Raw genomic sequence first — 25,033 nt, forward strand, 5'->3', positions numbered from 1 at the left:
AGGAAACTGACAAAGAGGAGACTTGCTGGGATGGTCTGCTGGGGAGAGGGCCGAGGCCAGGAAAGGGAGCTGGCCGTAAGGGGGCCACCTGGAGATGGGAGTGGAGCTCAGGGCCTTCAGAGTCCCCAGGAGGGACCGGTCACCTCCACAGGCATCTCTGATGGCCTTAAGAAGGGCTGAGAGGACCACGTCTGCCCAGAGAACATATATTCAGTTCACGATTCAGCTGCCTGAGTTCAGGGACTGACTCTGTTTTGTAACTCTCATGTTATAGCGCTTCTAAAAGCAAAGAGCTTTCTCCAGGATCAGGGCAGAAGGGAAGTCCGGGTTCTAGCCAGGGGACACCCAGTGCAGGCACGCAGCCCGGGGTACAGCCGGGCGTGAGTCCGGGCCAGCCACCTGCGGACCAGAGCCCTCACACTCTCCGGAAAGGTACGTTCCCCACCACCCTTGTCACTGAATAAATGAAAGAAGGCAGTGTGGGGACTTCCCCGGGGATCTGGTGGTTAAGACTCTGCTCCCACTGCAGCGGGACAGGTTCAATCCTTGGTCATCACCGAACTAGGATCCTGAGTCAATAAAAGTCAAAAGAGGGAAAAAAGTAAAGAGTGCAGAGGGGTCGGGGCAGTGCAGATCTGTCCACATCTACACCTGGGATCCTTAAAGGGAAAACACTTCCGGGGCAAGTACATGGGACTGAGGGCAAGGACAGGGAGGAGACAGGCTGAGTGATTGAGGCTCTGGGCCTCCGTTCTGGCTCAGAGGTCACTGTTACGGCATCCCAGAGCCTTTGGAGGTTCAGCCAGAAGAGCTTCCTGCCTGGAGGATGATCGCTTTGTCCAGGGTCCAGTGTCCAGGCCAAATCTCTAATCACCCCCTCCTGGACAGTGCATCCTCGACTCCCACCTTCTCCGAGCCACCCTGGTACTTGTATCACCGTGAAGCGATGGGAGGACCCTGAACTCAGCCGCTGCCTGGGGGTGGGACGTGTGTTCTCCCGTTTGGCTGGGGTGGGTGTGTGTGTGTGTGTGTGCACGCGCGCACATGCATGCGTGCCAATCACAGCAGGAATCCAGAGAAGAGGAGGAAATATTAGTGAACAGGTGGGCAGATATGAAAATCTGCCATTCTAGGTGAATTTTTTAAAATGGCATCAGCTGCCCTCAGGGTGGCAGGAGCTGGGCGTGGGGACACTGGTGGTGAGGAGTCGGGGAAAGGTGCTCACAGCCACACAGATGGATGGTGAGTGCCACTTAATGACCCTGTGTGCTGGTTTGTCTTTCAGTTTCCAAGAAGCTGGCACCCATTCCACCCAAGGTCCCCTTCGGCCAGCCAGGGCCCCTCCCTGAGCAGCCTGCCGGCCAGCCATCCCCACTCAGCCTGTCCCCCACGCCCCCCAGCACCCCGTCGCCCTATGGACTCAGCTATCCCCCGGGTTACTCCCTGGCATCCGGCCAGCTCTCCCCCGCAGCCCCGGCACCCCCACTGGCCTCCCCCTCTGGCTTCACGGGCGCCCTAAGCAAGTCACGGCCCACTCCAAAGCCCCGGCAGAGGCCCACCCTGCCGCCACCCCAGCCGCCCACCGTCAGCCTCGCCGCCTCCAGCCCGCAGTCGTCAGAGCATCCCGCACTGGACGGCGTGTCCCCCGGGGAGAGCATGTCAACAGGTAACCTTGGCACGCGTGGCACCTGTGTGAGCCTTAGCATGCAGGGACCACTGGGGACTTTGCAGCAGGTGGGCCCTGTTTGCCGGGGCTGACTGTGCTGGAGCCACCTGTGGCATATGGGGTGGTCACCTTAGAAGCCCCCCTGAGGCCGTGGACAGCCCCGGGCCCAGTTGTTCTGCAGAGAGGGGGCTCCCTAGAGGATTTCTCCCAATTGAACACCCGCCAGCCTGGGTTCTGATCCTGCATCTGGGGGCTGAGCACCCTGCATCCTAGGAAGAGGAGGCTTCAGGAGGGACTGGACTGTGATGGCAGAAAGCAGGATCACAGCACAGGTGTGTCTGGGGCTTTGCTCGGCTCCGCACTGGCAGTTCAGGTACCAGTTTTCATCGTGAGAACAGAGACTGAGAGACAAAGACGTATTTTCCTATTAACTAAACAGCCCTATGGGCTTTCCTGATAGCTCAGTTGGTAAAGAATCCACCTGCAGTGCAGGAGACCCTGGTTCGATTCCTGGGTCGGGAAGATCCCCGGAGAAGGGATAGGCTACCCACTCCAGTATTGTTGGGCTTCCCTGGTGGCTCAGGTGGTAAAGAATCTGCCTGCAATGCAGGAGACCTGGGTTCAATCCCTGGGTTGGGACGATCCCCTGGAAAAGGAAACAGGTACCCACTCCAGTATTCTGGCCTGGAGAATTCCATGAATCCATGGGGTCACAAAGAGCATGACTGAGCGGCTTTCACTTCACTTCAAACAAGCCTTATTAGTAAAAGGGTTTTTTTCCTAGCAAAATATATTTAGAAAAGGCTCAGAAAAGAACCTGCTTGCCAGTGCAGATGTGAGAGATAATGGGTTTGATCCCTGGGTCGGGAAGTTTCCCCTGGAGAAGGGCATGGCAACCCACTCCAGTATTCTTGCCTAGAGAATCCCATCGGCAGAGGAGCCTGGAGGGCTACACTCCATGGAGTCACAGAGTCGGACATGACTAAAGTGACTGAGCATGCAGTTTCAGAAAAGATTCTGTAAGCCTGGTTCTTTGAGGCGCTTTGTGGGACAGGCCCATAACAACTAAGATTAGTTTTACTTTAAAATTTAACATCAAAGGTGGAGCTATTTTTCCTCTAGGAAAACATGTAACCATAACCCACACACACCACACAGATACATGCATGCAAGCATGCTTGCACATACCTGTACCACAGATACACATAAATCACACATAGATACACCATATATACACCTACTATATACACACACCACACACACATATACAAACACAGCTGCCTCCGCGTAGACATGCCACACACACACACTGGAGGGAGCGGTCTGGCCCTGGGTCCCGACTACACCAGGTTGTGCTTTTATTCATCCCCACGTCCGTCCTCGGGAGTGAGGGTTCCCTTGACCAGATGGAAGGTGAGCCTGTGGGTTTAGTGCTTTGCTGACTAGAAGACACCAGTCCAGTGCGCATGCCTGGGGTCAGGGGAGCAGACGTATATATCATGGGGAGCGGCCGTCTGGCGATCTGGCTTTCTTTGGATGTGATTCATGGTGAAGGCCCAGCTGCTCTGTCCACCCTGAGGCTCTTAAGACATTAAGGAGAACCCTCCCTGGAGAACCACAGTGAGCACCACTTCCTTCCCACTGGTGGTTCTGGAAGAGTCCCTGATGGATGGAGGGGGCCCCGGCCACCCCTGGCTCAGAGCTGCTGCCCTTGAGCAGTCCTGTGGGCCCGGCCTGTCCCATCCTGATGTCCCCTGGGGGGCGGCAGCCCGGCCCCTCGTCCCGCAGGGCAGTGGTCTGAGCGGCGTGGTCGGCGTGGTTTGCTGCGGCCCCTCTGACTGTGATGGTGGGCGTGCTCTGTGTTCGTTGTCGTCTCATCGTGTTTCTTCCTCTCTCCGACTCCTGTCACTGTGTTCTCGCAGCTGTGTGACACGGGGGACGCGGTTGTGGACACGTGAGGGGGATTGCAGGGTAAGCGGTCCCGGCCTCACCTCTCCCGCCCGCAGCCAGGCCGCACCCCGCGCTCTGCATGCGCCCCGACCTGCACGGCAGCCTCCCGCGGCCTGGGGGCTCACCGGCCGCCTCCTCGCTTTTCACAGGAGGAGAAAGAGGCTGCGCTCAGCTTCTCCCTCACTGTCCCCTTCCAGGGTCACCCAGCCCCAGCTGCTGCCCACACAGGCTTAGAAGGGAGAGGTGACAGCCCCTTCCCTCCTCCCGGGCCTGTTTCATTGGATGGTCCGCTGGCTGACGACGTATGCCCAGTGTTGGGGGAGGCACAAGTACCCAGGGTTTAGGGGAGGGCTCCCCGGGGAGAGGACCAGCCCGGGGAGCTGGTCAGCAGGTTCTAAAGAACCCCTAGTGTCCGTTCTAGAATTCACTCCGAGCTCATGTTGTCCCAGGTATGCAGCTAGCCAGGGCCTTTCTGTCCAATTCAATGAAATACTCTGGGAGCCCTCCTAGCAGTTTCTGCCAGGCCTCCTGCTCCTGTAAAGGGTCAGAAGCTCGTAAGGAAAGTGGAGGTAAGAACAGGCAGGAAGCAGGTGTTGGGGCCCGAGTCAGATGGGGCAGCCAGAGTGAAGCAAGGGGTCCCCGCCACCCCCCCCCGGGAAAGCTGCACATTCTGGACAGGAGTGGCTTTGCGGTGTCCACCGCCCACACGGGCCCCCTGACAGGCCTCCTGGGGCCTCTGTCCCAAGGATGGGCCTCTCTTTTCTCGGCGGTCTGCAGGGTGTTCTCTCCCACTGCCTCCCGGCTGCCTGAGTTACCCTCCTGCTCAGTGTGGTTTAAGGAGCAGCCAAGGTGGCCGCCGGGCGGCTCTCCTCCAGCTGCGCATCCTTTACCCACTTCGCCTGCGGGCACCTTCCCACCTGTGTCACCACAGTGACTGCCAGGCCCAGGCGGGGTCGGAAGGCGCCCAAGGTCACACTCCGCCTGGGGACAGAGGCGGGGCTTTGAGCCCAAGCCGCAGGGTGTGCCACACCTTCCAGGGCAGGCCAGCAGCTGGAGGAGCGCTGTGGAGCCGCGGACCCCCCACCCCCCATCTCTGCTCCGTCAGGCAGGGGGCTGTTTTGGGGGGATGGGGGGCCAGGGGAAAGGAGGGCCTTGGTCCTAGAGCTTCCATGTTTGTGTGTCTTTGAAGACAGTGTCCACGCGTCTGTCTGTCCACTTGCCGTGGTCTTCCTTGGATGGAATGTTTGACAAAAACAGGAAGCCCCACCCCCGGTCTGCTCCCCGGTGGTGTGGGTCCTCAGTCCCCCCCCTCAACCTCAGGGGACAGCGAGGCTGAGCGGAGGCCGCTTAGCAGGCCCGGAGGAAGTGGCAGGTCCCCTTAGCCCTGCGGCCCTGGGGAGTCAGGCCCCGCCGTCCAATGCCTGGGCTGCCCGCTGAGGTCTGGACAGACACTGTGCGTGTTGCCTTGGGGACCAGCCCTCCTCCTGGTCCTTTTCCAGGAAGTGACCTCTCAGTGTATAAGCAGAGGCCTAACTGGAGGCGAGCGGGGCGGGGGTGGCGGTGCCCACAGGGAGCAGCTTGCCCCCCTTACTCCCGGGGTCCTGAGGGAGACCCTCGCCCCACCTCCACCAGCCTGTCAGGCATACACGTGGAGTCTCGAGTTGGGCCACTGTGTCAGGACCCCCTGTCCTTCCACGCACTTGGGAGGCAGCTGTGTCTCCAGCCTGTGACCCGATCCCTGCAAACGCCAGGGAACTAAACGCAGGCCTGACATCCCCAATCCGGTGTCAGCTGGCCCAGCCAGGGGGCGTCCTCTATATGCAGAGTCTGGTTCCAGGGGGTAAGGATCCTGTGGGCCTGAACCACAGGTACGAATCTGGATGTCTGGGCCCATGGGCGGAGCGGGGCCCTCGAGAGGCTGCTTCAAGGGACCCCCGCATCAGCTGGCCCCAGCACTTCCGTGACACCCCAGGCCCCCCAGCACTGCCTGGGCCGCAGCCTCTCAGCCCGACCCCCGCCCCTGCCGCCTTGCAGATCTGGTCCACTTCGACGTGCCCTCCATCCACGTGGAGCTGGGGTCGGCGCTGCGCCTCGGGCCCCTGGAGCACGTGCGGCGACACTCGGTGGCTGAGAAGAGAGACTCGGAGGAGGAGTCGGAGAGCACGGCCCTGTGAGCCGCTCCGCGCGCGTGCGCACGTGGCCCTCTGAGCAGCTCTGCGTGCGCGTGCGCACGTGGCCCATGCCGTCGCAGCGCCGCCAGGCGGGACTCCTGCGAATGGCCGTGTGGCAGGTTCCTGTGGTGCGGATTTTTTTCGTCCCCTCCGGGTGGTGACGCTGGCCTTTTGTTTGATCTTTGCCTTTTGACTTCGTGCCTACTTTGATCCACTTCCGGCCTCCACGCCAGGTGACCGCCCTCCCCACCCGAGGGCTTGTGTCAGAAACGTCCTCTGCAGCGTGGGTGTGCACAGCGCGGTGGTGGTCAGCCTGGGGCTGTCACCCGTGCTGACGGCCTCCGTGAGTCCTGCGAGGTCCGCCTGATGGTGCAGAGCGGGGAGGGGAAGAGACAGGGGGCGGGGGGGTCTCGCTCTCAGGAGCCTGGAAGCCTGGAGCCCTGGCCGGCCTTCCTCTTCACAGCGAGGGGCCGGCTGGGGCGGACCTTCCTCCATGGGCTCTGATGTAAATGGCTGAAGACGAAATTTAACAGTTTTACTCTTCCACACTGTGGAATGAAGCTCCCTTTATTATCTTATGGTTTTCTATTTCTGAATTTTAAAAACGATCTTGAGTGTGTCTGGGGGGCCCAAATGTAGCTCCCCAGGCACCCCCCCCCCCAAAATTTGAGATGTGTCTTAGTAATTGCAGCCCTCCAGGGTCCCCAGCTCACTAAGAAATGGGGTCATTTTCTGGAGGTCAGAAGTGAATAGCAATAATCCTGTCACCCAAAGCCCAGAGGGGAAGGGGGCATGGCCCGTGGAGCCCCCAGGCCCGCACCCCAAGCTGTGCAGTGTGCAGAGCTTGGCTCCCCCTTCCACAGAGCCCCCAGCCACCCCGGGGGAGGAGACCCCGGGGGCTCTGGTCACACCTGGGACGGAGGGAGAGAGAAGAAGGTTCCGGTCATGCATGCAGAGTCCAACCTTACAGTTTTATCCTTTTAAAATAGATATACCTAAACTGGATATAATATTTGTATATATGAAATCTATATTTGTTTAATTTGAGCCATTCAATCTAAACCCATGTACAGGTGTACAATGAGAGATTTAAATGCTTCGTTATTTTTCCCAACAAAGTGTAAAGTAACCCTCCTCCGACAGTGGGACTTGCTGATTTCTGACGTTCCCGGCTTTGCTCGCTTCCTGGCAGGGCAGCTCAGTACCCAATTTGTAATGGAGCCCGGGGGTTGACAATTACCTTTCAATACGTGTACAAATAGTTGTCAAAAGTAATGTTATTAAAATAGATTTATTATCCCTGAGCGTGGCCTATCTTCCTGTCTTAACAAGCTTGAGAGGACACAGGAGGCTATGCCAGGGACCCCGAGGTCATGGTGAGTCCAGTCCTTGGTCTCTGTCTCAGCACTTGTGTCTCTTTAAAGCTCCCCCGCTCTCCTCCTGGGTGGTAAGAATATGCGAATACTGGAGGCATCTGTGAAAATCCACCCCCTTTCCAGACACTGACCTCAGTGCTGTCCAGCTCTAAGGGGAGGCCCGGCCGCCAGCCCCGCGCGGTGTCACTCCACACCCCGGTGAGTCTGTTTACGCGGCAAGAACGGCAGCCCGTCTCTGCATTCCTGGAACCACTGCACGCCCACCCAGTGCCATCCACAGCTGACAGTCCACACGATTTGACTTTGGCTAAGACACCAGGCTGCAGAGGGGTGCTGGCTCCCCAGGGATGGACTCTGAAGGTCGTTGCCAGGATCAAGCTGCTTCCAGGTGCCCTGGGCACCTGCAGCGCAGAGCTGTGCCCCAAGACCCTGCTCGGCCGCAGCAGGGGGACAGCACTCAGGGTCCAGACGCCACCTTCACAGTGTCTCGTCCTTGGAGACGCTGTTCCTGAGGCTGCGCCCCAGCCCAGCACTCGTGCACAAGACTGATGGACGCTGCGGCCTCCCTCCACACGCTCCCTGGCCCCGCGTCTACTGGGCCCTGGCCTTCTTGCTCTGCGGGCTGGGGGGCTGATCTGTGGGGGCGCGTTTCTGCGGTGGCTCCACGTCCTCCCCTGTGAGCAGGGCCGCCCGCACCTGCCGCAGCTCCCGGCGCTCCCGGCGCCCCTCCATCTCCTCCAGGTCCTCGGCAAACAGGGCCTTCAGCGGCGCCGTCAGCCGGGGCACCGTCGGGAGGTCCCCCAGGCTGACCTACGAGGCAAGACGAGGCTGTCAGGGCTCACAGGCACCGCCCATCCTCACAGGCAGACTCGGCTGGAAGACGGGCCCGGCTGTGGGGAGAGGAAGCCAGGCTCCCAGGGCCCAGCTTTACTGCTGAACGCTGTCCCCGGGGCCCGCGTGGAGGGCGGCTCACGTGTCATCACTCTGGGGACCAGGTGGGCCTCCACGGGGCCCTCGGGGGCCTGTGCCCCGAGGCTGTGCCGGCCATGGTGGGCAGCAGGCCGAGCCTGGTCGTCCACATGGATGGAGGCGCCTCTCCCCGTCCCGCCCAAGGGGTCCCCGCACCTTCATGTGGTCGAAGGCGATGCCCACTTTCTCGTTGAAGTCAGGGCTGAAGAGCGGGATCTTGGCATAGCGCTGGCTGAAGTGGGTCAGCATGATGAAGGCAGCGCTCATCCGCATGCCCACGCCGATGGCCTGGGAGGTGGTGCTGCACACATAGGGTGACGGGAGGCTGGAGGAGCGGGCTGCGCAAAACCCGGCCAGACCCGGCCCACCTGGGCACCTGGGGGCCACGGGCCGATACAAAGCCACCGCAGAGCCCATCTCCCCCCAGACCCCCAGTGCAGCCCAGGTTCTGCTTTGCAGGACTGCCCACCGGTGAGGCCTCGGGGGACACGGGTCTCCCACTGGGGGCGACACACTCCTCCCTGAGATCGCCCATGACCCTACCCCAGCCCCCCTTCCTTGGCTTCAGCATATTTCCCAGTTCTTTCCTGAGCCACACCTCCTCCAGAGCCTTGCCTTAGAGGTGCCACAGAAATAAAAGTGGAGGCTCGGGAGACAGCTGCTCAGGGTCAGAAGCCCCCACAGCCCTCGGTGGGAAGCAGGCTGGCCCAGCATCACCTGGGGAGCCAGAGGGACCGGGCGCTCTGTACCTGTGTGTTTTCTCCACAGCTTCCTCTTCCAGACCGTCTTCCAAGGTAGCCTCGTGGATCAGGAGGGTAGCATCCTTCCCTGAAGCAGCAGCACAGATGCTGAAAATAAGCTCTCTGCCTGGGGGCTGCAGGGGTCTGGGGGCCGCACGGCACGCGCCCGTACTTACCCATCTGGACCAGAGCCTCGCAGGGCATGGTGTCCCCCGAGTAGACCACCTTCCAGCCGGACATGTGGACCAGCGCACAGCCGAAGGCGTGCTTGCAGTGTCGGACCAGGCAGGTCTGGAACTGGAGGAGGGGCGGTGGGCTCGCGGCCGGCCACACGCGTCCGTGGCCCCCACCTGCCTGCCCACGCCCAGGCCTCCCCCTACCTCCTCCAGGCCACAGGTTTCCAGCAGCAAATTTATCAACCTTTCCACCTCAGGGCTGGAGACCTCAGCTCCCTTCTGAAGGCATTTGGCAGGGATAACACTGTAAGAAGATAAAACATTTGAGAAAAAGAGACATTTAATTTGATGTTCAAGCCACTGACTAGAGAGTACCACTATTACAAAAAACAATTCAGTGCTCTCACTGAGGAAGCAGGGTGCGAGGCCTGGAAACCGTTTCATGGAGAAATGTTGGCAGAGATCTGGACTTGGGATTGGAAGTGAAGGAGGCCGGGAGAAACCAAAAGCAAAGGGCCTTTATAAGGGGACCACCCGAGGGTCTCCTCCCTCCCCGGCTCTGCCGCCCGGCCCGCACCCACCTGACGTGGTGCAGCAGTGGCTGGCACTGGTTATGGTACTGCTGGAGCCAGGTCCGGAGCTGGGTGGGGGCGACCACGAGCAGGGGGTGGCAGGGTCTGCCCAGCGATGCCTGCAGCGGGGAGAGCAGAGTGCCGCCAGCACAGCGGACGTTTCAGCGGAAACGGTGTGGAGTGGGAGGAGGGGTGTGTGTGTGTGTATCATCCCCGGAAACAAGGGAGCAATGCAGTCCCGTGGACTCACCAGAGCGCGCTCTCTCTGCAGCAGGATGTTCAACAAGCCCTGGGAGGAGGAGGAGACACGATCAGCCTCATGCAGACCCGACCTCCCTCCTGAGTTGGGGCCCTGGGACCCCAGCTTGCAGTCCCTGGTCTCCATCAGCCACCCCCTTCTGATGCCCACCACAAAGCTGCCGCCTGCCTCCGGCTGCAGGTTGCTCCGAGCAGCCGCCTGGCCAGGGGAAACCCTGTGGCCTTGAGATTAGGCCACCAGGTTTTCCTAAGACATCACGCCGGGTGGGAGGCACGGGGCCCGAGGAGGGAGCCCACTCACCGTGTGGTGGTCGGCGTGCAGGTGGGACACGAACACGGCGGCCAGAGAGCCCAGGACCCGGTCCACGCCGTCCCCATAGTGGCGGCATAGCTGCCCGAAGGTGCCCTCCCCGCAGTCCAGCAGCAGGGACGTGTCGGGGCTGTGGGGGGGCCAGGCGGGGGATCACTCAGGGAGGAGGGCAGGGCGGTACCTCAGCCCCACCCGGGGGGCTGCCCTCAAGGTGAAGGTGGCCTCACATCTTTCCTCCTCATATCAGAGGACGTCCGATGCCCCGGGACATACACGAGCGTCCCCGGAGTCACACAGACGCTGGGCACCCAAGAGAGGGTCTGTATGGGAAGCGGAGCCTGGGGGCGGGTACACCAACGATGCGGTGGGGGCGGTTAGTGACTAGTTCACAGGAGGAGCTGAAAGCCTGGTGAGACTGCGTCTCAGCCAGGTGACCAGGTGATGGCTCACAGCGCAGCACCTGCTTCATCCAAAGATGCACCGGGTGTCCAACTGCGCGGACCCCCCACGTCCAAGTCGGCTACCCAGACCACCTATCACCTTACTGCCCGACCCCTCCCCGGGCATTCCAGCCAAGACCGGCCTCCAGGGAGGAGAGGCTGCACCTTCTGATTCACCAGGGAGTGGGGCAGGGTCCTCCTGCGGGTGGCGCCTCCCTTCAAGGGCTCCTACCTGATATTGACGAGCGTGGAGCTCACGTTCCGGATCTTCATTGGGATCGCGGACCCTGTTCCCAGGAAGACCACTTCTGGGTACTGGCTGCAAGTCTCTATGGAAAAACACATCGTGAGCCAGCCCTGGGGTTAAGTCCAGATACCCAGGAGGGGCTGGGGTTAGACCAGAAGGGGCAGAAAGCAATCACGCAGGCCCAAGTCTCCTGGTGGTGAAAGTAACTCAGTCCGTGGAATTCTCCACACCAGAATACTTGACTGGGTGGCCTTTCCCTTCTCCAGGGGATCTTGCCAATCCAGGGATCGAACCCAGGCCTCCCACATTGCAGGCAGATTCTTTACCAGCTGAGCCACAAGGGAAGCCCAAGAATGCTGGAGTGGGTGGCCTATCCCTTCTCCACCGGGTCTTCCCGACCCAGGAATCTAACCAGGGCCTCCAGCATTGCAGGCAGATTCTTTACCAACTGAGCTACCAGGGAAGCCCCTAAGTCTCCTACTAGATGATATAACAGGGGCCCCTTTTGGTGGTGTGAATCAGCACAGACCTCAGGGCTGAGCCCACCTGGCAGAGGTCCCGCCCTACTGGGAGGAGCTCGGGAGGTTTGCGCTTTGGCAGGACCAGCCTTCTGGATTCTGAAGCCTGAGGCCCCGCAAGGCCTTGCTCAGCCAGAGAGGCCCCGTGTGCACATGTGCGAGCGATGATACCAATGGAGCTTTATTGTGCAAACCAGAAACCTACCCCAGCAAGCGCAGCCAGGGAGGCATATTCCTGAAACTCCAGCCTGGTGCTGACTAGCTTGAACCTGACCCCGCCGTTTAGTCCAGCCTCCTTTTTCCACTTCAATTGTGAGCTTAGACCACCACCACTGGAGAAACCAACTACTGCAGAGAGGCCACAGAGTTCCCCAAACTGTCTTCCCACTGGGGCAGGGGAAGCCCAACACGGTGAGTGATGGGGCCAGAGTCCTCCCGTGGACCCTTAAAGCAACGCTGGGACCAGACCCCAGGTTCTGCCCAGAGCCTCACCCAAGGTCCCAGGACCCTCCCACTTGGCTTGTGTGGGCCTCATCACCTAACCACTGAGCGGACTGGGCTGGGTGGGGCAGGCACTGGTAGGAAACAGACCAGAAGGCCCCGAGGTGAGACGCAAGCCCGGGAGGGGCTGGTCCCTGGTCTGCCTCACCCTCTGGGCCATCCTGGGCCGTCTTCCTATACTCCTGCACGCTCTCCTGGAAGTTGGGGAGCTCCAGAGCCTCGGCGATGAACTCCTCGGGGTCGCAGGTCAGGACGGCATCCCTGCAAGGAGGTGGAATCAGGGGATGGAAAGGCGCCGTGGCCGTGAATGAGACCTGAAGTCAGCATCGACCCTAGGGACTGTCTGCAAGTGCTTCCACTTCCCTCCCCAGCCCAACGGGTCTCACACCTCCGGTCCTCAGAACCTCACAGCTCAAAGCGGGCCGGGCTGGCCCTGGCAGCACTGATCCACGGGGCAGGGGCCTCCCTGACCTCTACTCACTAGACCCCAGTCGTGCTGGGCATCCCCGTGGGGGAGGAGGGCTCTTAAAGAGCCCCAACTATTCACCACAACGGTGCCAGGGTCCAGCTACCTTTCCAAACGTGGTCCACTTGGACCACACTGGTGTGCAAAGGACACTTCAAATTTTTAAAAACTGAAGACAGAGGGCAGTAAGCACCTCTCCGTGACTAGCTGCAGGGTAAGCTGGGTTCACCAGGTGCTTCAGGCAGGGTCAGCCTCTGACCCAGTACTCCCCCACCCCCGCTTAAGCATTTTCCAAGGAAACCCTGTTCCACCCAAGGATTTTTATGGAAGGCACTTGTTTTGTTAACGTAGCAGGAGGACTGCAGTGCCTCCAATGAACAAGCACCCACACCTGGAAACCTGGTGACAACCTTGTTCTGAAGACTCTTATCAAGACCTGGGAAAAGCCCGACAGTGTATCAGGCCCTAAACCCACATCTTAACATGCCCCCACACACCTGGTCAGAAATCACAAACTGGTAACAGGCAGTGTTTCAGGGTGATGGGATGGCGGGTGACTGACTTTCTGCTCGGAGGCAGCGGCCACGTGGCTGCAGACCTGAGACACTGACACCCCCCACCCTGAGACCACACTGACCTCTGCCACTCCCGCCGGGGCCGGAGCTGGTACTTAAGGAGACACTGGCCTCGGACTGTGGGCACACCCTGGGCAGCACTGCCTTCCTGCAAGAGACAGAGCTGTGACCCATGGGGGTGGGGACAACAGGGACAGAGGCGAGCCACGACCTGGGGGCGGGGGGCTACCTGAGGGCAGGGGCCAGCGAGTGGAGGTGGGTTGGGATGATACCTGAAGGTGGGGACCGGTGAGTGGAGGTCAGGGGGTTACCCAAGGGCGGGGGCCGGCAAGTGGAGGTGGCGGGGGGCTACCTGGGGGCGGGGGCCGGCGAGCGGGGGGAAGATGCCGGGGTGGATGAGGCCGAGCTGGGTCTGGATCTTGTGGCTGCGCAGGTTGTGGACCGACTCGCAGCTCTCGTTCAGAACCAGGTGCTCGGTGTCGGGCCCGAACCTAAGATGGATGGACACACGGTCGGCATGGTGTCTTTCTGGGGGCACTCCTGCCCACGCAGTGGTCATGTACTGGGAGTGCTCAAGAGGGTGAGCGACCTGTCCAGGGGTCACCCCGAGTGGCCAGACACAGCCCAGGTCCTCCTCAAGAGCCCAGTTCAAGGCCTGCGGGACACCAGGAACAGTTCCAGGGCTGGGGACTCGGGAACACGAGGGAGCACGGGGATGAGGGAAGGAAAGGAAAAGGGTGATGGATGCCAACACTCAGACCCCGAGGTGCAGGGGACCAGGGGCACCAGTGGGAGAGAAGTCACCACGCGCCCAGTCCAACCCCAGCCACCCGGCCCTGAGGTGGGCGGTGGAAGAGCAGGAAGGTGCCCAATATGGATAAAGCTTCTAAAGCGAGAGTGCTACTTTATCCTCCATGTATCTTATTTCAGAAACACACACATGATCATCAACACAGGCAGGGTTTGTCCTGAGGTGAGGGTGTGGAGGGTGCAGGCAGGAAGCCAGCCCCAGGCCAGTGGACATGTGCCCGCAGCGCCCCCTCGTGGGGACAGTCTTCACGGCACAAATGCCCCCAGCCTCCAGGGAGGGCAGGAACCCAGGGGCCCTCATACCTCTCCATCCACTGCTGGTATCTGCTGTCCAGGAGCACGTGCTCCGGGGCCATGTGGACCACCAGGGCCACGGGGGCGTCGGCCTTCCCTTGGTAACTGGGAGGAAGCAAGTGGGGGTTCTGCTGGGGCCAGGGAGGCACAGAGTGCAGACCTCGAACGGGGAGGCGGGAGCCGGGCCCAGCTCTCCCGAGCAATGTCGGTTCTCACCTCCCGCCCGGAGGGCTCTCCTCACCTCCTGAAGGCGGTGTTCTCACACAGCGGCTGGATGAACCCTTCGTCTGGACATTCTACCACAATGAAGGCGATCCCGGGGTCCGGAGGGGTGCATATCTCTTCAGGCAGAATCTGTCAAGTCCCCGGGGTCACCACGTGCTCCCAGGGCAGCCCCCTCGGGGAGCGCCCACACCTCCGGCCCTCTCTCCACTGACACCAGACGGGGCGGCTGGCCCGAGAGGGCATTTCACACCCGGCTCTTGGCGGAGTCTCGTCCTCTCATTCTCCCACCTTGGGGAGGATGTCGCTCCTTGGGGCCACACCCCTGAAGTCCACCCTGAAGGGGTCTCCCCTGGGTTCAGGGATAGGGACAGCCCCCATCCTATGAGGAGGACCCTCACATCCTAAAGGGAAACCCCCAGAAACGCCCCCACGTGGCCAGCACTGACATGTGGGGCAAACCCAGGCAAGCTCGGCTCAGTGATGAAACCCAAGCTGCTCACTCCCCTGCAAGTGGGGCCAAACCGGACAGCGACTGTCCAGCGTCCAGGCCCGGCTTGTGGCTGCCGGGACCGCACCCACCTCTCTCCCTTCGTAGGTGACGCTCTTCCCGTCCTTGACGGCAGCGATGATGGGGGCAATGGCAGCTGTTCCGCTGAAATGACAGGCGAGGCCTCGGTGAGGACGGGGCCCCGGGGCTGCCCTGTGCCCGCCGAGGCCCTCCCGCAAACGCCCCGCCACTCACACTGGGAGACCCAGCTCCTTCGCTTTGAGCACCAAGAAGTTTCCCTTCTTCACGTGGAGCTGCGAGGAAGAGGACACCATGTGAGGCCAGGGTCTGACGGAGAAGCTTGGATTCCACCACAGTTTTGGAAGCAGTTTAGCACGGGAAACCGAATAATTTAAGACTGAGCTGCCTACTTCCCCAACCCTGATAACTCCTTGTACATCTAATAAAACGCCGTCTATTCCATCCCAAGTAAGAAGCGTTCTCCAAGCACCTGGAGGAGAGACACTCGTTCTGTTATCCTGTGCTGGTCAAGCGACGGCCAGAGTGTCACCAGAACAGAGTCCAACAGAAACAGTCACGGATCCACCGTGCAACCCGGCGCTCCAGGGACAGGGAAACTGGGTGGTTTCTCTCATCGACTTTTCACATATGTGGCAAAACTGTGCTGCTGCTTTTATACCAGAGAAAAGTTACAATGAAAAAGTCCCAGTATTCTATTATTATGTTAAAATGGAAAAAAATCCTTCACAAAACCTCATAATCATCATTCTGTACTTAAAAACTTGCACAACTAGAGGGGCCTTGCTCACAACTAGAGGGGTCCTACTCAACAACTAGAAGGGCCTCTGCTCACAACTAGAAGGGTCCCCGCTCACAACTAGAGAGACCCATGTAGCAGTGAAGACCCAGCACTGCCAGAAATAAATAAACATAATAATGATTAAAAAAGAAAACCTCTTACCAAAGTGGGTATAGAGAGAACATATCTCCAGATAATAAAAGTTATTAATTGAGCTCAGAAGTAAATCCACACACCTACAGTCAACTGATCTTCAACAAAGGTGGCAAAAATATATTAACACAATGGGGAAAAAGACTGTTTCTTCAGCAAGTGATGCTGGGAAATTTGGACAGATCCATGTAAGTCAGGAAGTTAGAACACTCCCTCACACCATACATAGATATAAACTCCAAGTGGCTTAAAGACTTAAATATAAGACATGATGCCATAAAACTACTACAAGAGAAGACAGGCAAAACATCCTGACATAAATCATACCAGTGTGTTCTTAGGTCAGTGTCCCAAAGTAACGGAAGTAAAAATAAACCAATGGGACCTAATTAAACTCACAGCTTTAGCGGAGCAAAGGAAACCATAAACAAAATGAAAAGCCAACCTACACAATGGTAGAAATATTTGCAAATGATGCAACTGAAAGGGTTTAATTTCCAAAATATACAAACAGCTCATAAACTCAACAACAACAAAGCTACCTAACAGAACAATGGGCAGAAGACCGAAATAGACATTTCTCCAAACAAGATATACAGATAGCCCATAGGCATGCACATGAAAAGATGCTCAACATTGCTAACTGTTAGGGAAATGCAAATCAAACCTCCAATGAAATATCCACCTCACACCAATCAGAATGGTCATCATTAAAAAGTCTATAAAACAATAACTGCTGGAGAGGATGTGCTGAAAAGGGAACCCTCCTACAGTGTTGGTGAAAATGTAAGTTGGTGCAACCACTGTGGAAAACAGTATTAAGGTTCCTCAGAAAAATAGAAACAGAATTACCATACAACCTAGCAATCCCATTCCTGGGTAAATATCAGGAGAAAAACATAATTTAAAAAGATATATGCATCTCAGTGTGTATTGCAATACTGTTTACAATAGCCAGGACATAGAAGCAACCCAAACATCCATTGATGGAGGAATGGATAAAAAAGATGTGATATATAAATATATATAGGTATACATATAATAGAATATTACACAGCCATAAAAAATGAAATGCCATTTGCAGCAACACAGATGGACCTACAGATAATCATATTAAATAAAGTCAGAGAAAGACAAATACCATATGCTATCGCTTATACATCCAATCTGAAATAGGATACAAATGAACCTAAGAAAAAGACTGGTCACCAAGCGGGAAGTCCAGGGTGGGGGAGGGTAGGGGAGGATTGGGAGCTTGGGATAACCAAATGCAAACTATTACATATAGAATAGATATAAGGTCCTACCATATAGCACAAGAAAATATCCTGCAATAAACCATAATTGAAAAGAATATTTTTAAAAAGAGTATACATACACACGTGTATAACTGAATCACTTTACTGTAGAGCAATAATTAACACTGTAAATCAACTCTATTTCCACTGACTTCAGAGACTTAACCTTTCTTAACTATTTCTGAAGTTCAAGAGTGAGGCTCACAGCCAACTATGAAACCTGTCTCTGAAGACTGACTCTGGCCGGAAGACAATCTGGACACATTTGATGAACACAAGCTGTTTACTGGGAACCAGGGTGTGTTTTCTCTGATCACAGAGACAGCTGCTGCCTTCCGATCACCAAAAACCCTGAGGTCACCGGACACATGCTCACCTTGCAGACGAAAGCAACCACCAAGGAGGTGTCCCTGCCGCGTACTTTCTGGCCAACACCTGAGGAGAGACAGTCCGACCATGACAAGGTGGATGGCAAGTCTTGCAGGTGTCACAGGTCAGCCGTCATCTGACACCTAATCTGGCGTCACACAAATGTAAACGGAAGGAACTTTGGATACACACACACACTCGTTTTGCCCTCAAGCAGAACTGTCTTTTTTTTCTAACTCGTGGTGAGATTCGAGGAAACAAAAATGCAAAAACTCAAACCAGAGAAGACCAAGTGAAGTGTTTTAAAATGTTTTCAGTTTTACCAAGAAGTGGAGAGAAAAAAAAAAAAAAAGCTGTAATGTGCTTTATCAATAACTCTGTGAGAAATAACATAAAAGCTGAAAGGCCTGCAAAAATGACGTGGGTATCAGTCCTCACTCATGCCATCCAAGGAGGACAGTTCACAGGACTGGGGCCCCTCGGTCCTCAGACAGACGTGGCCTCAGGGCAGAGGCCGGAGCTTATCAAGCTTGCCCATCCCTGGACCACCTCAAGCAGCCCGATTCCTCTGGTAGGTCTCATCCTGGAATTCTGATCCCGTTTCCCAGTGGGCTGTCATTCTGAAAGAGGGGGCCCAAAGCCAGTCTTTGACCGCTTTGTCAGCCTGGCTGATAGGTCCTGCAGTCACAAAAACTAACTGGCATTACTGCTGCCTCCATGAGACACAAACAGTTCACTGAGCCTTCTCCATCTGCTGACACCAACGGTGTCAGAGCAGTGTTCCTGTGTGTGCGGTTTTGCAAACACAACAGGTGCACACACAAATTCTGACTTGCTACATGTGAAATGGGAATTCAAAAAACTCCAAAGACTCGGTAATGAACTGTAAAGACTTAATTAATGATCTGTACCGTATAATGAAATAAACAACATAATTTTGTACCAGAAAATGGGAAACACAAAAGCCTCTGTAGGAATCATTTGCCAGGTCCTGCTCTCCCTGGGCAAACTGGACCCGAAGCTTGGGCCCCCACCCCCTGGCTGCACACTGGCCTTTAAGCCTCCATGCGGCCACCTTTACAACAGCCTTCTCAGCTGCCCACAGGTGTCCTAACATGACAAGGAAGAAGTGTCTGTTCTGCACAGAGAGCTTCCTTAGGACAAAAACTTGAATGACGAGCAGAAGCAAGCAAGGGACTAAAACAGACCCCACGTCCACCCCAGCCCCCTCGACAGCACGCTACTGACGGAGCACCATTACCGTTCGGGCGCCGCTCCGCATCAGCTGGTTCTGCGTGTGGAGGCGGCTGTGGACTCAGCCGCTCTGGACTCTGCGAGGGTGGCTGCTGATCACTCGTCTGCTCGCCTGGTCAGTAGGGGAAATGAGCAGATGACACAGCCCTCGGGCGAGTTGTAACACAGCCAGTTGCAACTCACAGTGAGTTGCCCATCTCACTGGCCTGTCCTCCACTGGCCACCAGTAGTTTCTACCACCCCCCCTCCCCGCCTTCCTCAACTAGGACCCACCTCCTCCCACTCCAAGAAAACGTGGCTTTTCTTAATTTTTGCCTGTGCAGCTCAGCTTGCAGGATCTTAGTTCCCTGACCAGGGATCGAACCTGGGCCCCAGCAGTGAAAGCACGGAGCCCTAACCACTGGAGCGCCAGAGGTCCCCGCCATGTGGCTTCGTACTCACAGTGGATGGGGATCTGGAACACTGTCATGGTCTCGTCCTTGTATTCTGGTGCCGAGTGGGGCCGCACAGCTGTGGGGAAAAGACCGCGGGATAGTGACCGGGGCAGCAAACATGGGCACGAGAATCACCTTCAGATCACCACCCACAAGCAATGGGAGCACTCTGGAATTTTGCAGAAATCTGCATTAAACCAAGAATTTCTAGGTAAATGAAAATATTTAGGGAAGCAGCAAAAATACATCTTCAGCTCTTAACGTTTAGCACAGCCATGTGAGAAGACGTACGAGGATCACTGGTGGTGAACCGCCAAAAGAAAATGAAGCCGTTGGTTAAGTGTAAGAGACACAGGCTGACACTCAGCACTGCCAGGCCAGGGAACCTATGCTCTCAACTCTGAGAGCCAAGACATGTTCTGAAATAAAACACCAGCGTCCGTCTACAGAAGAACCAACCAGAGATGCCCCTGGCCCGGCCAGTACCTGGCTCAGGCCTCTTCTCATCAATCAGCCATGTGCTCCCAGAAAAACTGCTCCCAGCCCCTCTCTCTGTGAGGGATCCAAGGCCACTCAATGGTGAGACCCACCTACAGGGCCAGGAAGGAGCCTCAGGGCCCCAAGGGAGACCCCACCCTGCACACACCCCATAACTGGCAGCTTTTGACTCACTCCTACCTTCCCGCCCATGTTTAAGGGGATGAGGTGGGGGCAGAGAAAGTGCAATCGGCAATAGGTTCAAAATTCATCTCACATGGATGAAGCATTTGATTTTTAAGGTCTACTTTGGTCAGCTTTTATGGATTCTGATTTGAGAGAAGGGGGCATATGAGTAGTAATCAAGGACTTACCCAGGTCTATTCCTTTCAGTGGACCAGAAAATATTTTGATAGCTTCCAGGTACTTCTCCTAAGAAAGAAAAATGAGGAGGATGAAACACATGTTCAAGCGTCAATTCATGAGAGGTGCTGGAGGCAGCAACATAAAACACACTTCAAAGAACACTTCCAACTTCCTTGCTGAGTGTCCACCACAGGTTAGATGCCTGGGGGTCAGCAATGAGAATATGGGGTACCTGTGCTCACAGAACTTAGAAACCAGGGGAGGAGAGAGAAATCATACAGATGACAACAAGCCGCCATGGGGCTGAGCGTCCTGTACACATAAAACAACACAGGAGACTGGGATCCAGCCAGTCTGTAGAGTCACTGGCGGGGCGCGGGGGCATCCCAAGCCGAAGCCCTGTTGCTGAGCCCTGAAGTTTGGGAGGACACAGGAGGGAGAAAGTTATCTTGGCCTGAGACAGGCGGGGGCTTTGTGAAGAGCTCAGAGCTGGCCCCACAGCCTCGCCGTGGGGCCGGGCATGGATGCAGGGCAGGTGAGGGCCAGGGCCAGCAGGACCTGGGGGCCACGTGACGGTGTCTGGACTATGTTTACAGAGACCTGTGAAGGCTTTTAGGACGAGGTGACCTGCCTTCCGTTCCACTGGAGAGGGATCCTTGTGGCCACGGTGCTGGACAGTCACGGGGGTGGAGGAATGGACATGGGAAGTGATGGCAGGAGACCATGGTGGGACAGAGCTAATGAGGAGGATACAGACATACGGCTGCAAGGCATTATTCTGGAGACAGATGTCACAGGCAGGGCTGGTGTCTGGCTGCCTTTTACCTTAGGACCTGGGAAGTGAAGTGAACCCTTACACCAATAATGTGTTTATAACCTCTCAACAGTGTTGTAAAGCTGGCTTAGAAGGTACAACAGAGATGTCTGAAATTTAATAAATAAGAATAAAAGTTGTTCATGTTGAGGTCTGACAGAAAACAACAAAATTCTGTAAAGCAATTATCCTTCAATTAAAAAAATAAATAAATTCTAAATAAAAAAAGAATAAAAGCTGACATCTATCCTGTGTCCACGTGGTGTGAAACAAAGTGACCAAGTGCTTTGTGTTACCTCGTTTAATTCGTAACCCCTGTGACCCTTTCGCAGACACAGTCACGGAGGGTCCAGGAGGGACTGCGACCTGAGCCCAGTCAGAGAGTCAATAAGGCTCGGACTCGGGTTATCTTTAGCTTGAAACGCAAAGTGTTTCCACTGCTATGAGTTTTCTCTGGAGGGCAGAGGGCCGATGTGCAAAACTGGAAATTCCTGTGGAAGTTAAAGTGGAAGGCTCAGCTTCGAGACTCACCAGTTGTGGGGGTCCAGAAAGCACACACTTTGGAACTCCGGTTTCCTTTAAAGTGAGGATCATTCCTAAAAAAAAAAAAAAAAAAAAAAGAATAAACTTAGATCTCTCATAGCCCTGACTCGCAGTCACCGCCAGGAAGTGCAGTCCTGACTTAACTGGCTGCTTTTTCTACTTGTTCTCACTCCAGAGTTAACAGGGAACACGTGCAGAGCAGACCTGGTGCTGGCTAGAGGTTCAAGGGACGCTTACTCAGGACTTGATACTAGAATGAGGCACCTCGGGGGCAAAAATCCACTGAGTCAAAGGATGGCACCAATTCTGCACCCTGGGTGCATCCTCACCTCATCTGAGTCTCAGTCCTGGGGGATGAGACGGGGCCAGCCTCTGCTCCTTCCTACCCGCTCCACAATGTTACAGAATGTGGCAGCAAAACAATCTCCATCTTTCTAATTGTTGGGCAGAAACAAGAGGGTAATCGGGATATCGGGCTTTCCTGGTGGCTCAGTGGAAAAGAATCCGCCTGCCAATGCTGGAGACTTGGGTTTGATCCCTGGGTGGGGATGATCCCCTGGGGAAAGAAATGGCAACCCACTCCACAGACAGAGGAGCCTGGTGGGCTATAATAGCCCATGGGGTCACAAAAGAGTCAGACACTTCTTAGCGACTATACAACAAATCTGAATACTGGGTCTCTGTGTGTAGCTGATGGTACCAGTGGCAGACATAATGAGTTGGCCAAAAAGTCTGTTACGCAAAGACCCAAACCATCTTCTTGGCCAACCCAGTATTTCCTGTGATTTACTGTGACCACACACTCCAGTCAGTCCCGCACCTCCAGTCCAGCAACTCAATAAATGAGGTAGGTGGTTAACACCTAAAGGCAGCCTCCACATTAACACCTACTCTTCTGAGCCACACTTTTGGATGCTTCCTACTATAGCTGAAGGGGCAGGGATTAAAAAGAATTCCAGCTCCCCTGGACTTCCAGCGATGGGCAAAAAAATAGGGGGTGGGGGGAGGAGGCAGGTTAAAATCCCAGAGACCTCCCTCCAGCCTGACCTGGACAAGAACAGACTCACCGCACAACCCGCCAACATTAGACCAGTGCATTCGGGTCAGGAATATGTTGTCCAAACGGGACACCTTCAGCCTAAGAAAGAGAAAGCGCTGGAGCAGGACACAACACACTGGCCGGGGCCCCTCTCTTCTGCTGACCCCCGTGTCAAAGCCGCACAGTCATCCCCGCCCCGCAGGAAGAGGGCTGGCTCACTTGTGCTCCTGCATGAGTCGCTGGACGCCTTCCCCGCAGTTGAAGAGATACCTAGAAGACGAACATCGCACCAGAGAGTCAGAGTCTGTAAAGCTTCTGCCACCGATCGGATGCTCTGCTGTACACGGTAGAGGGGGGAAAAAAAACCCTGAAAACCCATGTGGTGCTACCGGCCGAGAGTCTGCTGTTAGGACGCTGGGTTTTGAACCCTCCTCGGCAGACGCGGGGAGGGGGCTGGGGTGGGCCGGTGCCGGGGTCCTCTCCCATCATCTCCTCCGCACACCTGCCCACTTCACACACGGACTAAGAGGCCCCGGCCATGGGGCGCACACGAGAGGGCTCTGCCTAAAGATCAGGGGCGCCTCCCGGAGCCGCACGGACGGGGCAGTACGGGGTGCGGGCTCTCGCATCCACACTGACAACTGGGTGACCAAGCCTAGGGAGGAGGGGCTCGGCCAGGGGACACCCCACCACCACCACCACCGGGCCCCGGCGCGGCGCACGGACCGGTTGAATTCGGAGAAGACGTAGAGGGCGGCGCCCGCATCCCGGCCGCCGGCTGCCACCACCTGCAGGTACACGGTGTTCGGGCCCCCGGGCCCCCATGACGGGCCGCGCTTCTCCCGCGTGCGCAGGTGCCGCAGCGGGTCCTTGGGCGGCCGCGGGCGGCGCGCCGGCCCCTGCGACATGGTGCGCCCGGCCGCGCACCGCAGCCCCAGCAGCGAGCGGAGCGCCCACATGCGCAGCCTCCTCTTCCCGGACCCGAGCGCAGCCGGCGGCCTCCGTCCGCATGCCCCGTGAGCACCGCCCCTCCAGCCCCGCGGGGCGCCCCAGCTAATCAGCGCGCCGCCAGCCTAGCTGCCCGCCTTCGCGAGGCCGCACGTCCAATAGGGAGGGACCGCTCCGCCCTGCCCCTGTCAGTTGGCGGTGGTCATAGAGAGGAAGAATGCTAGAGCGCCCTGAACGGCCCCGCCCCTGGTCTCTTTCTGGTTTCCCCGGCCTTCTTTCCGGAAATCTTCCTTCGTCTGGGCGGGGCTTCCGGGGGCGCGGGGCAGAACTTCCAGGGGCACAGGACCGGAAAAGGAGATGCGGGCGGAGGAGCGAGTCCTTGGAGTCGGCTTAGGTTCAGGCGCTGGTCAGCGGTTGCCGCCTGAGCTCTTGCCTTAGACGAGTCAACCCCTTGTGGTGGTTGTTACGATTAGATGTGAGGAGATAAACTATATAGAGCTTTACCATAGGAGTTTTGCTAACTTTTACGTTGCAGTTCGTATGAATACACGTTTCAGATGTGTTTTACTGGGTTTTGGAAAGAAAAGCAAGAATGGGAGTTAAGAGAACAATCTCTGGGATAAGAGAGTCTTTTATTAGTCGAGTGATCATGACCTCTCTGAGCCCGTTTCCTTAACTGTAAAGTGGGGGTAGTCAGTTTTTACTTCGTAAGGTTTTATTTTTTAATATTTTTGTGTATTTATTTGGCTGTACCAAATCTCAGCTGTAGCACGCAGGATCTTTAGCTACAACGTGTGTGGTGTAATTCCCTGACCAGGGAATCAAACCTTGGCCCCCTGCATTGGGAGCATAGAGTCTTAGCCACTGGACCATGAGGAAGTCCCATACTTCATAAGGTTTTAGAATTAAATCACCTAATGGTATATTAATAGCTTTGAGTGGCACTGTCATGGACCAGGCACTCAATGAATGGTGGTAAAAATTGGGAAGGAAATAAAGTGTTTCAACCGACATAAAATATTTTTAAAAGCTGTTGGGAGTTAAAGAAATGTTGCCAGGGACAGTCATGGGGTAGACGGCCCAATAGAGACCTTTTGAAAAGCCAAACAATACCTAGGTCCCCTTTCAAAGCCCCTGAGAGATCTCAGTTAAACCATTTGGAATACAAGGAACTTCTTAAATGGGGATGACCCTTCCTTTACCTGGACATTCTAATCAAATATGAAACTGGTTCTGTGGAAGAATACCACACAACTGTGTAAAAACATTTTGTTCTTGAAGCAATCTTTGCTGAAAGGATCAGGAAAACTTCATTTCTGCCGGGGTCCAGCCCCAGCGGGTCCAGGAATACCCAAGGGATGAATGGCGTCGGCGAAGAAGAAGACAAGACACAGAAGGTTGCATAGAAGAGGCAGCTTTTTTTATTTTTAGGACAGCTCAGTTTTTATAGAATGAACGTTGCCTCCCCCATAAGTCACCACATATTACATCAGATATTGGTTTCGTGCTTCTGTCAATATTTTTCTTTCCCATGTTTTTCCCCTATGCATTCATCTAGAATGTTTCCAGGGTTTTTTTCTTAAATGTCCCGTACATTAGTCTAATTGCCTCAATGCCCTAACATTTTCATTCTAACAAAACAATGTTCTACAAATCTCAGGTATAGTGTAAATTCTTTGGACAATAAAACAATACATGGGAAGGCTCACAGTAACATGTTTGACATTTCTGAGAATAGTACCATGAGAAAAACCTTGATATTTTTCT

At 56.0% G+C, this 25,033-nt stretch overlaps 2 protein-coding genes across 5 annotated transcripts in view; one reads left to right on the forward strand and one right to left on the reverse strand.

Moving 5' to 3' along the window:
• The window catches only part of ARHGAP44 (Rho GTPase activating protein 44), a 119,677-nt gene extending 112,586 nt beyond the window's left edge, over positions 1-7,091 (forward strand). For 3 of the 4 annotated variants that reach the window (XM_043903887.1, XM_043903888.1, XM_043903889.1), the window contains 3 exons: positions 275-432; positions 1,286-1,666; positions 5,651-7,091. In XM_043903887.1, the coding sequence (XP_043759822.1) occupies positions 275-432; positions 1,286-1,666; positions 5,651-5,790 (679 nt within the window). In that variant the 3' untranslated portion in view covers positions 5,791-7,091. Of the gene's footprint in view, positions 1-274; positions 433-1,285; positions 1,667-3,588; positions 3,638-5,650 lie in introns of all 4 variants that reach the window. The other variant, XM_043903890.1, reaches the window with a different exon arrangement.
• Positions 7,060-23,366, reverse strand: ELAC2 (elaC ribonuclease Z 2). The gene is made up of 24 exons (XM_043903892.1): positions 23,045-23,366; positions 22,538-22,588; positions 22,347-22,417; positions 21,268-21,332; positions 19,931-19,988; positions 19,087-19,155; positions 18,653-18,757; positions 17,399-17,457; positions 15,007-15,065; positions 14,844-14,916; positions 14,281-14,393; positions 14,049-14,144; positions 13,288-13,426; positions 12,998-13,083; positions 12,043-12,155; positions 10,861-10,957; positions 10,180-10,318; positions 9,871-9,909; positions 9,630-9,739; positions 9,253-9,352; positions 9,049-9,169; positions 8,882-8,960; positions 8,289-8,433; positions 7,060-7,973 (listed from the first exon to the last, which is right to left on the reverse strand). The coding sequence occupies exons 1-24, from the start codon at positions 23,275-23,277 to the stop codon at positions 7,755-7,757; spliced, it is 2,439 nt and encodes an 812-aa protein (XP_043759827.1). The 5' UTR covers positions 23,278-23,366; the 3' UTR covers positions 7,060-7,754.
• Between the last annotated feature and the right edge of the window lie 1,667 nt (positions 23,367-25,033).

This window comes from Cervus elaphus, chromosome 5 (assembly GCF_910594005.1).
Source record: "Cervus elaphus chromosome 5, mCerEla1.1, whole genome shotgun sequence".
Lineage (NCBI taxonomy): Eukaryota > Metazoa > Chordata > Mammalia > Artiodactyla > Cervidae > Cervus > Cervus elaphus.

Excerpts from the sequence above, each read along its gene's own strand:
- ELAC2 (XM_043903892.1), bottom strand. The coding sequence starts at position 23,277 with ATGTGGGCGCTCCGCTCGCTGCTGGGGCTGCGGTGCGCGGCCGGGCGC. Across the intron at positions 22,589-23,044 it reads GTCTTCTCCGAATTCAACCG|GTATCTCTTCAACTGCGGGG; the intron begins GTCCGTGCGCCG and ends TTCGTCTTCTAG. Across the intron at positions 14,145-14,280 it reads GAGAACACCGCCTTCAGGAG|TTACCAAGGGAAGGCCGACG; the intron begins GTGAGGAGAGCC and ends GCTTCCTCCCAG.